The sequence below is a fragment of the Acomys minous genome (genome assembly GCF_964271855.1).
Source record: "Acomys minous genome assembly, chromosome: 9".
NCBI lineage: Eukaryota > Metazoa > Chordata > Mammalia > Rodentia > Muridae > Acomys > Acomys minous.
This window is the reverse complement of record NC_140490.1, coordinates 101,557,634-101,573,410: the sequence shown is the minus strand read 5'-3', so window position 1 is coordinate 101,573,410 and position 15,777 is coordinate 101,557,634. Positions and strand designations below refer to the sequence as shown.

At 39.8% G+C, this 15,777-nt stretch overlaps 1 protein-coding gene across 4 annotated transcripts in view; it reads right to left on the bottom strand.

The window, feature by feature from the left end:
• Positions 1–4,103: 4,103 nt before the first annotated feature.
• The window catches only part of ATP2B1 (ATPase plasma membrane Ca2+ transporting 1), a 106,072-nt gene continuing 94,398 nt past the window's right edge, over positions 4,104–15,777 (bottom strand). For 2 of the 4 annotated variants that reach the window (XM_084797263.1, XM_084797264.1), the window contains exons 16-22: positions 15,034–15,225; positions 14,588–14,801; positions 14,010–14,221; positions 12,795–12,902; positions 10,836–11,018; positions 10,371–10,457; positions 4,104–7,477 (exon numbers count right to left, since the gene is read on the bottom strand). In XM_084797263.1, coding sequence (XP_084653389.1) covers positions 7,166–7,477; positions 10,371–10,457; positions 10,836–11,018; positions 12,795–12,902; positions 14,010–14,221; positions 14,588–14,801; positions 15,034–15,225 — 1,308 coding nt within the window. In that variant the 3' untranslated portion in view covers positions 4,104–7,165. Of the gene's footprint in view, positions 7,478–10,305; positions 10,458–10,835; positions 11,019–12,794; positions 12,903–14,009; positions 14,222–14,587; positions 14,802–15,033; positions 15,226–15,777 lie in introns of all 4 variants that reach the window. The other 2 variants (XM_084797266.1, XM_084797265.1) reach the window with 2 other exon arrangements.

Here is a 15,777-nt window from a genome sequence, read left to right as displayed (position 1 = left end):
GGTACCAGCTGCCAGATGCGGTGGTACACACCTTTAATCCCAGCACTCAGGGAGGCGGAGGCAGGTGGATCGCTATATGCCTATGTTTTATTATTTGTGTTAATTTACACGTCTGCCCAACCAGTTGGCACAAGGCTGGTACTCCCTACACCCCCTCAGCCAGGGTTTCCCTGGGAAGCTGTTACTCAAATTTTAGACCAGACTGGCCTTGAACTTGCCTTCCAAGTGCTGGGATTAAAGGCCACCACTGCCTGGCTCTATCCAAGCTTTTAAAACACTCTGCCCCTGGTCTGCCCCATTCCAGCTACACGATTTAAGTCCTCTCACTTGACAAGCACTAACCTACTAGAGCCTGTGACATTTCCTGACAGCCTAGTAGGGAGGGAGGCTCCCCCTCTTCCCTTGTCTCTGATCCACTGTTACTGTGAGGACCTCTGTGACTACAGTTACAACACAGTGTTACTCACCATGATGGTCTGACTTGGTCAGATCCTGTTTAATTCTGATTAGGGTTAGAAAATTATAAATTCCTCCTCACAGCTACCAAGTATTTGTGGAATGAATGCTCAGAAAACAGGAGATACGAACAACAACAACAACAACAACAACAAAAACCATGAAGGCAGATAGTAACTAGTTTAGCAGGAAGATGAGGAATAATTCCCCGGCAGTCATCTAAGCTGATGGCAGGATCCAGACAGAAGTTAAAATGCAGACAGTGCTAAGATGGCAATCAAAAAAAGCGGTCATTTACTCCTTAGAGTTGGAGCGGCTGCACTGTTTGAAGGTCGCTGCCTCCTACACGTCACAAGTGGACAAGTTCTACTTCCTCCAAGTCGACGGCAGGAAAAGGGAACACGAAAGACCCTTTGACACACTGCAGATTCACCTCAGAGCAAGCTTATGAAAACTCGAATTTTGAATGCCACACTCTCCAGGTCTCTCTTAGTGCCCATTTTCCCCATCTGCCCTCGCTCTCCTTCCAGCTACTCATTAAGGTATGCCCTCAGGACTGATGATTTCAAAAGCAGTTTTACTGAAAAAGATTTTTAGTATAGTTTATTTCCACGAAGATGCCTAAATGACCACAGACGTCAGCTAGGCGCAGTTCATCTTGACAAGAGAAAGGGATGGGGTTCAGGGATGGTGCTAAGACAGCAATCAGAAGAGCCAATATTTACGTGAACCTGGATCACTAAAATCTAACATGCAACAGTGTGATTTCTTTGGGCTCAATATTAAAGCATTGGGAATTATCATTAGAGAAAATACTGCTGAAACACAACTCAGTAAAGTTAGGGGGAGCAAAGGGTGGACGGGACTTTGAATCCAGCTATGAAAATTCCTAAGAGTAGTAAAGGAAACAGAGCAGGACAAAGTGTAAATGGTGTGCTAGCAGCACATTCTATCCTGTAGGTCTCGCTTTTCTTCTTTTCAGAGAAAAGAACAAGCATCTCGTTAAATGTGACAAACTTTCACTCTACATTAATAAGAGTGATGACCTTTTAATGCTATCCATAAAACTCCAGGAACACTGTCCCCCTCAGTAGGAGAATGGATAAAGAAAGTGTGGTACATTTACACTATGGAATACTACTCAGCTATTAAAAATAAGGAATTTCTGAAATTTGTGAACAAATGGATTGAACTAGAAATGATCATAATGAATGAGCTAACCCAGAAGCAGAGAGACTCAAATACTATATACTCACTTATATCTGGACACTAGCCCAAGAGGCATGTCTCATGAAAGTCTTCATTTACCAGGAAAGTGGGATAGAGGTGAGGACATCCTAAGGTGAAAGAAATATAGGAGATAGGGAAATAGACAGATCCGGAGGGTCCTAGAAACCTACAAGAACACTATGATGGGCAGATCTGGGCCCAGGGGTTCTGCTCGATCTATGGCAGCAACCAACGACAATATGTGCAGTCATCATCAAACCCCTACCCAGATCTAGCCAATGAACAGGACATTCTCCACAGTTAAGTGAAGACTGGGGACTGGTTTTCACACGAACTCTGTTGCCCCATATTTGGCCATGCCCCCTTGATGGGGAGGCCCGATGGCACTCGGAGGAAGGATAGCAGACTACCAAGAAGAAACTTGATACCCTAGCCTCATATTCAAGGGGAGGGGGTCCCCCTCAGTCACAGTCATAGGGAAGAGGAATGGGGTGAAAGTGGGAGGGAGGGAGGAATGGGAGGATGCAAGGGACGGGATAGCAATTGAGATGTAATATGAATGATTTTATTTTTCAATAGAAAAAAAAACTGCAGAAACACCCATCTTGGAAATTCTAATCAAAGCATGTTATGACTATCACTGTCCTGTCTTTGACCCTTTAGAGGAGGCCTGTGAGGAAAGCCTGGGCTGTGCACATCTTAAGCAGCAACTCTGCCTGAGTCTCTGAGCTGCTGTCTAGAAGGGATCTTGGAAGCATCTGCTACCAAAAAGGAGGAGCAGCAAAGGCAACACTTGACTTATGCGCGCGCGTGCACATATCCGTTTGGCAGGGGGTGTGGTTTGTTTTTTTTCCAGACAGGGTTTCTCCACGTGGCCTTGGCTGTCCTGGATTTAACTCTGTAGGCCTCAAACTCAGATCCACCTCTGCCTCCGCGAGTGCTGAGATTACAGGTGTGGCCACTACGATCCGCTGCACAGAGATTTTCCCGATACTGGTCTAACTCAGGTGCTACCAGCTGGGGCTTGCCAAAGCCATCTCAAGTGTGAAGCCTACTTCTACCATGTGACCTAAAGCGAGATTTAAGCTTTCTAAGCCTCAATTTTCCCATATGTACAATAGAAGTTCACAGGGTTATTATATACATAATCCATATAAAATGTTTGGTGTGTATTGAAAATACTGCATGATTACTAATTTATGGACCAATAACCCATTACTTACATGGAAAAACCTTTAAGCTTTGAGTTAAATTAAGAGACGCTTAGTCCTGAGTTGAACCCAAACTAGATGTGCATATTACTGACCCACGTGCTTTTCATAGGACAGTACTGCTTAAGGAAATTGTGCCAGGCACCAACACTGCATCTCACACACTAACTTTAAGCCCCTATTTTGGAGCCATTAAAGTACTGTTTATAATAACAATTCGAACCAAGAGAAAACAGATTAAACCAGCCTGCTTGTATTTGACTACAAGCTTTTTAAAAAAACAAATACAAAAAATAGAAAAGAAATAATTCTTATGACAAAAGTATTTGTTAATAAATAAATTATGTGGGCAAAGATAATTTCCTTGTTGACACATCCTGTGAGAGCAGTATAGCAATGCACACACAGACTACGTATAAGTGAGAAAGGAGAAGGTTGCTATGGAGCTAAGGCATAGTGCTAAAGCCGCCCAGTTTACAGAGACAGAACAGCTATATGAAACTGAGTTCTCTAAAGGTAAGGTAGGGGTGGGAATGCCAAGAAACAAAGGCTTAAAAAAAAAACCTTCCCTTTCTTATTCAGTTCGCTTTACAAATAGAATTCTGACAGCTACATATATAAGCCCCTCATTTTACAAGATGGAAAATAACCTTTTATGTTGAATATTGCTTATATTCAACCATTTAATAATTTATGCTATCAAAATATGGCATCCATAATTATTCTGCTGGGCCAGCATTTTTTCTGTAAATTTATGGTAATCATTTGTTATGAAAATCAACTAAGTGTTAATTTCATTGTTATTATTATTATTATTATTATTATTATTATTATTATTATTATTATTATTATTATTTTTAATCACAGAGTTAAGATAATTGCTAACGAAAAGGTTTGGTTTAATAAAATTTTCTTAATAATGTGGAAAACAAGTTTGTTCTAAACCAAAACATTTTACTTCCTCGACTGCAGAAATGATTCTGTGGCTGAGGGCTGACAGTGTGGACAGGAGTGGGGGCACTATACCCCTTCTCTCTCCAGAGGCGAGACCATGTAAACAAGAACTGAGTCACTGTATCAGTCATAACATTCCAAGTATATATAAAATTTGCATTCTGTAGATTTAAAAAAATCTCAAGTAGAAAAAAAAGGAATGCCAAAATATGATGTTCAAATCATTCCAGTATTCAAAAAGTTCAGTCCCCATTCAGAAACAGATAAACAGTATATTTATTAAATGAGTTAAGACAAATAAACTTTACAAATAGACAAATAATAAAAGGCTCAGTGGCTAAAGTAGATGGTTAAGCATCATTAAAAGAAATCAACACCATCACGGTATCTCAGTTGGCTTACATGTGGAAATGAAATTTTCAAAGAGCAATTTCACAGAAATGAAGCCAGTTTTTTTTTCTTATAAACAAATCACCATTTCTTGGTTCAAAACTGATATCTGTTATGAAAATTACCATATCACATATTTGTAAGATGACAAGTAACTCATCTTCAGACTGCGACAAGTCTATTTACAACCACAAAAAAGGCAATGATGAGGAGAAAAGGAGTTTTAAAAAATATACAAAGATTAAAAACATTTGGGATGCAAAATTAAACAAGTTTTTCTTTTCCTTTTCCTTTTTTTTTTTGGTTAGAGGATAAAAGAGAAAATGTGAATTACAGATGTTGATTTAGCTATACACACTATATAATGGGATCCAAAATCTTTTTAACAGCTTGCTTGTATTTTTTTTTTTTCCCTCTACTTACATAATGCTTTAGGAAATTTCTGGTAGAAATTAAGTCTCTCTAAGAGAGAAGCACACACCAAGCATGTCCTGCTATTACTTCACGGACGTCCTAAGACGCACTCATGGATCTAGAGGTGGCGTAGAAAAAAAACATTGCCTTGAGTTGAAAGACAAATACTGGAAAAGCTCGATACAAGCCCTCCATAGCACATGCATGTCTAAACCTTTTGGTAATTACATTCATATTTAAGCATAACCAAAACAAAACAAAAAAAAAGAAAAAAGAAAAAAAGAAAACTGAAAACATTTCCCTTTTTCTCTATTCCCTATGCCTTGCAGGCTTCTTCAGTGGATAGGGTCGGTTGTTAGAGCTGAAAGGGTTCTTCGTGGGGGGGGGGGGTCTAGCTGCCCACCCTCATCCAGGGTGAGCAACGCCCCCAAGATCATGCAGCACGTTAAATGGCAAAATCAAGACCAGGAAGCCCGGGCTGGACTCCTAGTCTAAATATGCTTCCCAGCATATCATGCTACCTCTTTTTACAGTATGAGTAACTACAAATACCTGATGAGTAAATGTACAATGATAAATGCGTCAGACCCAATGTGTTTCTAAGACTTACAGAGCATTACCGCAGGCAACTGATGGAGAGAAAAAGATTCCTCCCCACCCACCAAAAAAAAAAAATTATATATATATATATCAAGCACCATCAACTACATGTCTTTTGCTGGGTCAGCACTCTTGGATGTAGTAGTCCTCGTAAACTTTACGTCAGCCTGAGGGTTGTGTATCTGGTGAAATCTGTGCCCCGAAACAATACCAGTTTCTAAAGGGTCAGGACAAGAGGCAAACCAAGGAAGAAGATAGACGGGAAAGAAGCAGAGAAGCCTAGGAATGCAATTGACTTAAGAGGCGGGCATTTCAGCACATGGTCAATCATTACGGCTACACATACCGTGTTGAGCAGCTTTCCCTGCATTCTCACACGGTATTGCCTTTAATCTAATCTGCATTTTTGGCCACACAGTAAAAACATGCTTATCAGAGACAATGGTGGTCAATACTTCTTATAAAGTGGTGGGACTATTTTATCTCAGATAAAACTAGGTCCCATGAAGATTATGTTAAGACGGCAAAACTGTGCTGGCTCAGCCTGACTCTGTGGGCTGACCAGGAAAGAATCCAAACAGTACTTCATGGGGGCTGTTAGGAGCTTACCATTTATTCTAATTGTGGTTAAAGGAAACAGACCAATGTGCCACGTATGCAGAACTAAGGACAGGAGCTGAGCTGTCTTAAAAACCACTGCCGTGTATTTATTTATTAAAAGGGCATATTTATTTATGTTTACAAACAACTTTCAAAAACAAAAGGGAAACATGTATGCGCCTACCTATTACCTTTTCCAGAGTGCCAACAGGCCTCTTAGGCTGTATGAAGGTCTCTAAGGAGTTATTAGAAAAATCAGTACAGTTCACTCAGGGTTCACCAAGACATCACTAAACTAACATGTTTAGACAAAAACAAAAAGGACTAAAGGTTCTCTTGTAGTTTGATAGTTTAATTTGATTCGCCTGAAATAACAAAGGCATTTCAAGCATCTTTCATTGTGTATTTGATGTCCCGCAATAAACAGTCTACTAAATTCTGAACAAAGGTTATTAGCAAGTTTTCAAAAAATTTAAAAATTAAACAGTTCTTTCAAAACCATTAAGTAGTAAATGTATTTAAGAAACTAATTAGGACAGATGCCATAACTTCATTAGAACACCACTGCTCATGTTTTTTTTTTGTTGTTTTTTTTTGTTTGTCTTGTTTTGTTTTTTTGTTTTTTGTTTTTTAAACAAAGCATTAGTGTTATCTATTTGGCTATTAGTATTAGCAATTTATCTACAATATTTAACAAGATAAATTGTAGGCAAAAATTTAGTACAGTTTCAATAGAAACACCCCCTTTTTTCCTGAAAATACAGCAGTATTTGAAGGACTAATTTTTCTCTGCATTAGTTATAAGGAAGCTTCCCATCTATGAAGAACAAAAAAAAGTATCTACAAACCTTGTAAACAGATCTGTATCATTTATAAACATAAATAATCCAAATTATTAACAGCCAACAGCAGAAATTAAAGTATTCATTCAATGATCCAGGGCTCTGTCTTGCCCAGCGTCACTCCTCCCTCTCTCCCACCAAGGACTGAGATAAACCACAGCTCCGTTAGTACAGGTCAGGACCACTTTAGGTACCACTGATGATCCACAGGTCACTTACGCCGAGTTACCGTTGTTTATCCGTCAGTTCATTTCTCCCACACCCCAAAAAGCACCCTCAGTCTGGCAGAAAGCTTTGCTTGTTTGTTTGTTTTTTTTTAAAAAAATAAATCTACATTCGTACAAGTGCGTCTTCTGTTGAAGTCCAAAGACAAGAATACTATCTTGCCCGTCACAATATGTGAAAAGACTCAGTTTCGATGATTTGTTTCTTTACAATGCAGCTAGTGTGTTAACATTCAGCTTACAATCAGAGTGATGTTTCCAAACTATGTAGTGGGCTTCCTGGGGATGAAGAGGTAGCAGACTTGTTCATTTCTATTGTAAGGTGAATCCCGCTGTCAACAGCATTGTTATTTTTGTTTGGAGAGGGTGGAGGGCTGGAGTTGCGTTTTGTAGGAGCATCATCTTCAGCATCAGTGTCATCAATAAGGGGGATGTGAGGCTCTGAATCTTCTATCCTAAACTCAGGGTGTGTCATAAAGTTGTGGATTGAACTTCTTGATTCTGGCTTTTCTAACCCTTCATATAAGGAACTACGAAATGCATTCACCACTCGAATCTGTGAACAGCAGAAAGCACAGAAAGATGTCAGAAAGCCAGTACCTTAGCTACAGTCATGGCTCACTTATGAGTTTGAATCCACAAACAGCTAGGCATGAGTGAATCATATTTGCATGTAATGCAGTGGGACTTGCAATACACTGTAAAAAAATGAATATTTTAGTAGGACACTACGGAACAACAAAACCACATACTCTAATTAAGAGGTATACATTCAAAGAAAAACTAACAAAATCTCATTGTCACTGGCTAAAAATTTATAGCCATTTTGTAGGATTTTTTTTCCCTAAGAAGACAAAAACAAAAAACAAAATGAGAACTTAGCCATACACAAGCTTAGTTGAATTATCTTTAAATCAAAAAGCACATATTTCTCAAAACAACTCAAGCACAAAGGGCACTATTTATCATGCTAGGTAGGGTGTCACCAACTATGAAAAAGCCAAGCAAATATAAGCCAAATGCCACAATGAACTCACATCTGCCCCGCTACTTCCTTAGTTAAAAATTAAAGACAAAGCCAAATACGTCTCCATAAAATGCTACTGAACAGCTATAGATATTTGAGTATATGCCATTTTTCTACAATAGTGTTAGTGTTCTTTTATGTACTTGAGATTATAACTTAATACAGATCTCTGGAAAGAACAGATTCCAAACACACACACACACACACACACACACACACACCCTCTGGGACTCTAAAAATATTCTTCAAGAAAAAGACAAGAAGCTTCAAAGTTTTCTTTCTAGCAACTATTTAGACTTATATGGTGTAACAATTTACCTTTCTTCTTGGGTGTCTGTTGTACACAGGAAACTAGGTTAAAGGACAAGCATAAAATGTCACTGCAGTCCCAACAAGTAGGGCTCAATAAACCAGTGTCATTTTAAAAACAAACAAAACAACAACAACAAAAACCCTAAAAAGATAAAATCCATTTGGCTGAGCACTTGCATTAGTTAAAATATGAATATTTTATAACACACAAATATTAACTTCTGCTTTAATTCTAATAATTTTAAGAGTGAAGGCACAATTTACTCATAAAGTTGAGACGTGGCACCAACATTCTGGAAGAAAACAGTCATCATTAAAATGATCTTTTCTCAGCCAGGCATGGTGGCACAGAAATCCACCTGCCTTTGCCTTCTGGGTGTTGGGATTACAGGTATGTGCCACTTTGCCCAGCTTAGTGTATTTATCTTAACAGCAAAATGATGATTAGAAGCTTAGACATTTGGATGTGTATTTTTTTAAATGTATGGTTAGGATAATCATGTGCCTCTTCAAACTATCCTGTCTTTCTTCATGCTTGTCTTTCTGGACTTACTGGCTCCATCTGTAAAGCTGTGTTAGTCTAAATCAGTGGTTTTCAAGCTGTGGTCACAACCTCTTTGTGTGTGTATGTGTGTGTGTGTGTGTGTGTGTGTGTGTGTGTATGTGTGTGTGTGTGTGCGCGTGTGTGTGCGTGCGTGCGTGCGCGCGTCTCACATATCCTATATCCTTCATATCATATATTTACACTATGATTCATAACAATAGCAAAATTAGTTATAAAGAAGCAACAAAAATAATTTTATGACAAGGGTCACCACAGCATGAGGAACTGTACGAAAGGGTCACAGCATTCTGAAGGTTGAGAACCACCGCTCTACACTAACTTGGCCATTTACACAGAAAATACAGAGGAGTCAAGTAAGAGAGATGTAAGATGAGTTTCAGTTTCCGCCTACTAGAGGGTGAGCAACTGCAGTCAAATGGGATTCCTCAAATGTTAGCCAGATGCGATGTGGTCCCTACACCTCACGGGGTTGTTATGGAATGTGGTGTGGTGTTAACACACACTATCAGCTCCAGGAGCTCTCAGACGTCAATGTGCATGCATATGACCCTGCTGGGGTCCTAGGAAAAGCCACTCTGATCCAGCAGAGGTCCCAGACAGCCTGCATTTCCAACAACTTTGTAGTTGATGCTGAGAAGCTGGATGGACGGACGGACGGACGGACACGGACACACACACACACACACACACACACACACACACACACACACACACACACATTCTATCCATGTATCTTGTGATCTTCTCATGTTATTTTATATTTCTACTTTACTCATGCGTTTCTATTTTAATTCGACACACCAACAGCAGTGAACACACTGTTGATTTTGTTTGTAACAGCAGAATATTATCTATGATGCACTTTTAAGCTGAACTGGTTGTACAAAAGGGAAAAGCCCAAGAAGCCAACCAATATAGAGAATATAAAAGCTTACTCAGGGGCACACAGAACAAGGAAACAACTTTCAAGTTAGGGAGGCAAGCAGCTGGCTGTATACACACGAGCTTTACTTCATGCTACTAACTTACTTTCTACATAGGACAATGTAAAAGTTGAAATGCCAAATTCATTCCTTAGCATTATAAATGTAATTTTCCAGTTCTGTTAGCTCAGTTTCAAATGACATGCTTCTGGGAACCATGCAGTATGGACATGTTTATAGGCATATACTCAAAAATTTATAGTAGTTTCATAAACGCTAAGCTACAATTTTATTCCCCATGTGAACTATAAGCGTTAGCACAGAGACAAGCCCCCATGTCTGATCTTTGGTTGCAATTGATGCGCCTCTTATCTAACCCCCTAAGAAATAAAACAAGAACAAATGGCAACACTTGAGGTCTCAATCCACTTTACAAAAAAGAAAGCTTTATGAAAAAGCCTGAACAATGAATTTAAACATTAAGGAGAAAATGAGAAACGTTAGGTGTGTGGAGTAGGAAATGTTAATTTCATGCACTTAGGAACACACACTCACACCCCACAGTAGTAGAAGCAGTAGAAGAGGAAAACACTACATGTGTAGGGGTAGAAATATTTGTTACATCATGGTGCTGGCTGGCGATGGAGGGTTGTCGCCTTAGAGCCCCCTGAATGGAACTTCCACTCTGGAAAGCATTCACTACATCCATCTGCAAGGAATCAGAGATTGTGACAGCTTGCTCAGCAAGAGAGAGAGAACAAGAGAAAGGACCGTTCCATCTACCAACATTTAAAAACGTAAAGAAAAAGGCACTTTTACAGAGCAGATAAACAGGCAAGAGGAGCATTGTGAGGTCAAAGGGGAAAAATAAAAGCTAGGGAAGAAAAGCTTAGGGCATGTAAGAGTCATTCTTTTGTAATTAGTTACAAGTTTCACTCAGTTCGGCCATCAGTAGTATTTTTCAAAAGGATAAGTTTTGTGGGTCTTTGGAAAGGCTAGAAAGGCAGTTAGAAAGCACAGGCGGACCTCTCGCTGGTAAAAAATCCCTACTCCCGTCGGCTTTCCTACCTCTCTACCAAACCCATACCTGCGTCTGAATTCTGTTCAGGCCTCTAAACCACAAGATCTGGCCACGCCGCAGCTCCCTTTCAGCATGGTCAATCTCTTCCACGTCCTCTGCTAACTCCTCCTCAGGTATCTCTTCCTTCTGTGTTCCGTGACCAGCTTCTTTTAGGAATTTTAAGCGGCTAGTTGGAATTGTTGAAATAAGCTATAACACAGGGGAAAGAACTTAAGGCATTAAAAACTGCAGGAACATCCACTCATCTTTACCAACGAGGCAATGAGATCTTGGTGCTCAGACTTCACCGGAACAAAAACTATGCAGTGATACAGGAGGACAAACTGTGGTCTGAACAGGAAGCAATTCGATTCTAGTTCCCGTATTTTAGACCAACCTCGTTTCACCGTGCTTACGTGTCATGTCTATAACATTTCTACTTGAAATCTTATTAATTACATTTACTTCAAATAAAACGAAATGGCAAGTGGTCTTACTGGATGCAGAACAAGACTGTAATCCATCATCGCTACAAAAACTCAACAGGTGAAAAACATACCAGAATTCAGAAAATCATCAAGGTTATACTAAAATAGTCCGGGTAGGTATTTTTGAAAAACTCAGCTAGTTAAAACTGAATCAACACTGATCATACATAGTAACGCACAGCCAAGAGATGCCTCCAGAAATGTAAAGGACATCAGAAACATCAGTAGTCCACGTTAGCGTTTTAGTATTAACAGGCAGTACCTACGGAGTAGAGTTTACCAAGGGCAACCAAGATGCATTCAGACACTGAACAGCCTGGAGAACTTCTACTCCTGCCACTGGAGTTCACAGAGGTGAAACAGGTTCAAATATGTGAAGTGACTCGCTCATGAAATGGCTAAGATTCCAGGCCTTCTGGGCACCAAAGCCAGGACTTTTTTTTTTTTTTTTTTTTTTTTTTTTTTTTTTAAAGCATCACACACTTAAAATCAACAGACAAATCAATGTAAGCCTGCTGCTGGCTGTGTCTGAAGTTTCTTCTTCTTGAAATTAGGCAGATTTTTAGACTGTAGGCTTGTGCTCTGCCTATCAGAGAACATCGCGAAATAATTAGAACGGCAATCAAAAAGAGAAACGAGGATCAATTAGGGATCACCGAGAGAGACTTTTAAGGAAATAAAAAGCACTTAGAACACAGAAATGCAATTAAGAAAAAGACAACAGAGACTGAGAGCCATATAAAACCTGAATTGGGTTTGATCTGCGGAATGACAGGGAATGTGCTCGAACAAGTTACATACGGTCACACGCTACCCTTTGCTCCTGGGCATGTCGGTACTGATGCTCCAGCAGCTGGCTGGATACTAGTATCAACAGCCTGAAGGTGAAAACTGCCACCACTGCTCATCTTTAAAAGAAGGCCAGCATGCGACTGCACGTATGACGACTACCAGCAGCGTTGAGGGAGCTCTTACTTTTCTGGCATTTTCATTTTTAGACCATATTGTTAAAAGCCACTTCATGCCTTGACAACCTTTTTGGTGGCTGTTTCCCCTGCCCCCCCACCCCCAAGCCCAGATACCATGATTTTTTTTTTTAAAACAAACTGTTTGCTAAGTAAGGCTCAAAAGTTCTCCTAGGCTTTTAAAAATAATAACTTACATAGTAAAATAATGGAAGTATGTTTATTCTGAAAACATAAAAGCATGTGGTAAAGACACAGGTGCTGACTGGCTAACCAGTCATGTTTGTGTCATGCTTGTAACTGCAGCAACCTGTTTTAAAATCTTAGCGGTGAGCAAAAGACCAGTGAGGACAATAAACAAGGACCATCTTAGACAAGCCGCTTAGGAAGAGGAGACAAATCCTGTGCCACTCAGAATTCCTTTTTGTGACTCAAGTGGTAACCAGAGTAAGTCAGAGAAATGGTTAGAAGTTTGTTTGTTTGTTTGTTTTTTAAATCATTTTAGGTTTTAACAAAAACAGTGAGATTTTTACCTGGCCCCAGAGTAAGGTCCCCATTCCCAGGAATATTGACCATAGCCACTGTTCTATTGAAAGTTCCGAGCAGCTGAAAGGCTTCCCACCAAACTGTACAATTATTATCTGGAGAAATGATCAAAAGTAAGTTTATTTAAATGACAACTAAAATAAAGTTTAAAAAAAACCTCTGCCCCAATTTTAAATACACACAGTAAATCACGTTTACTAAAAATAAACATCTCGTGAACAACAACAACAACAAAATACCTGTATTTTCTTTCCTATATTATCCCCAGTAACAACACTCATTGATATGCTTTGAAGAGTTCATGTCTGTAGTGAAAGGCAGTGTGTGTTTTGTGGGAAACACATGTCAATGGGGACGTGGACAGAATACGTCACCCTGTTTTCTCTTATGAATAGCAGGCACTCCTAGTTTGCATTTAGACATTAAGCCAACTACGCATGATCTGTAATGGAAGGAAAGCAGCCAGGCAAAGCTCTATGAAATGTGGGCTAGCTCCGCCAGTGTGTTCAACAGCGAGAGTAAGTCCAGTGACACATGTACAGTTCACACCGAGAACCCTTCCTGATTCTTAGGGCCCTACAACAGTACACCTACGAATAGTAAGTACTAAGGAAAAAGTAAAGTCACCTGCCCGAGTCTCACAATTCTCTCTGATATAAGTAGCTGTAAAATACTGAAACTAAAAAAAAAAAAAAAAAAAAAAGTAATTTTGGTAGTTAACAGTAGTTACTGTTTTTGTACTTTAAAGAAGCATTACAAATATTACTCTTTGCTTTTGTTAATTGCACTGCTTTCTAATGTCAAGAATATTTGCGTTATTTGTACAGATAGTGTCATTATATCTAGATTTTCCTAAAGGAACAAAAACAGGAATGGGAAAATGTTCAGTGCTTCTAGATTTTATTTTATTTTTTCTTTAAATTAAAAAACTTTTTCTGTTGTTGTAATGAGGTGTGAAAGGAAAGCATTAAGATACTGAGGAAAGACCAATAATTATGTGACTGGGTGATTTGGCCTCATTAAAGGTAATTCTTTATAGTTAAAAGAAATAAAGCTATCTGCCCAGGCTGTGGAGTTAACTTCAGGAACAAGTTGCTGTGGTCTTTAGAGCACCATCAAATCCACACGCCGAAGCTGCCCTCCTGGTCAGAGCAACGTGCGGGTCACATGATCAAGTCTAAACTACCTTTCCATGTACTCACCTGTATAACAAATGTGCCTAAGACGATTGTGCAGAAGATGGCGTTATTAAAGATTCCTTCAAACACATTCCTCTCACCATGAATTTTTCGGGCATTTATTTCGTTGAAAAGCTGCATCAGCACAAAGGTATTGAACACGATAGTGTAATGCTCCGAGGGGGGAGCGTGCAGAGGGGCATTCCTTCCACTGTCGATATCAAAAAACTTCTCTCCTAAAATGGAAAGTCACCATTTTCTGTTTATTGCTGCAAAAACATAGCGTGTGTCAACAAAGTGCGTAACAGTAACAACAAAGCGTGGCCCGTCTCTGGATCTAGAATGGACCCTGGGGTTATCTGGCGCAGCGCCTAGCTCTACAGAGAGACACACCAGGAACACAGATGGAAGAGCAGTGCAACTCTTGTCTCATTGTCATCATCCTCCCCAAACTGACTAGGCACCAGGGAAAGTGACTGAAAATTTAAGATACGCGGTGGAGTCCGGGCTCAGAAAGCAGGCTTTTGAAAATTCTCTGTGTGTGACCCCAGCGTACAGCAGGGACACTTTAACCGAGGCTGCTTACGGTGAGCTCTTCTTACCGGCAAATAAGAGCGTGAAAACCACAACGAGCTGATAGAACGCATGGCCCAAGATATTCTTCATCATTGTGCGTGAGATGAGAGGCTTATTTCTGCCGTAAGGCTTCCGTAGCAGCAGCGACTCGGTGGGTGGTTCCGTGGCCAGGGCCAGGGAGGCCAGTGTGTCCATGATGAGGTTTACCCACAGCATCTGCACCGCCTTAAGTGGCGAGTCCTAGAAAAGACAGGCTTCCTCATAGACATTCACAACTGCTGAGCGAGGCAGCCGCTTTCGGAAAAGCCCTTAGGATTACGAAGACTCAAGGAACAAAACCGATTACATTTTACGTCAATTAGGCCCACAATATAAAAAGCTTCATCTTATTTAAATGCTTAAAGGACTTTAAAAAGGGTAGAGCACATGATTTTTAATTTTTGCTTTAAAATAAATATTAACAGTCACCTACTTGAGTAATACAAGCGCCCGTGAAAGCAACGATCACAGCTACTACATTAACAGTAAGCTGGAACTGCAGGAATTTTGAGATGCTGTCATAGACATTGCGTCCCCACATAACTGCTTTAACAATGCTCGTAAAGTTGTCATCTGTGAGAATAATGTCAGACGCTTCTTTGGCCACATCAGTTCCAGCAATGCCCTGTTAAGAAAGTCTGTGAATTAGACTATATGTTTAAAATACAACTTTACATATGCAAATGTTCACCATTATACTAAATAAAAACAACCACAGGTTTTTTTTTGTTTTTTTGTTTTTTTTGGCTAAAAGAAGATAATACTGTAATTTTAAGACGCCAGCGAGAAAGACGTTCAGGCTTGGTGGACATCATACATAAAGGATGGAGCATGAAAAGCAAAATGCAAATAGTGTTGCAAATAAAGGGCCAATAAGGTCATGCAAAAAGTGTATTTAAGAAAAAAACAACACAGAAAAGGACTGGACATGAAGCTGGGATGGGGACATGTTGGAAGGAAAGGGGAGAAGTAGGAGGGGAGAAGTGGAGGAGGTGGACGTGATCATTACACATTGTATATATAAGGTGACTTCTCAAATTTAAAATATTATTTAAAAAGATTGAAAATATTAAAAGTGGTCAAACGTGAGAGAAACGCGCGTTTGTAAGAAGCCATCGTGAGTGGGAGCAGGTGACAAATGGAATTGGAGGCTCTAAGCCATCAGTAGGGGAAGTGG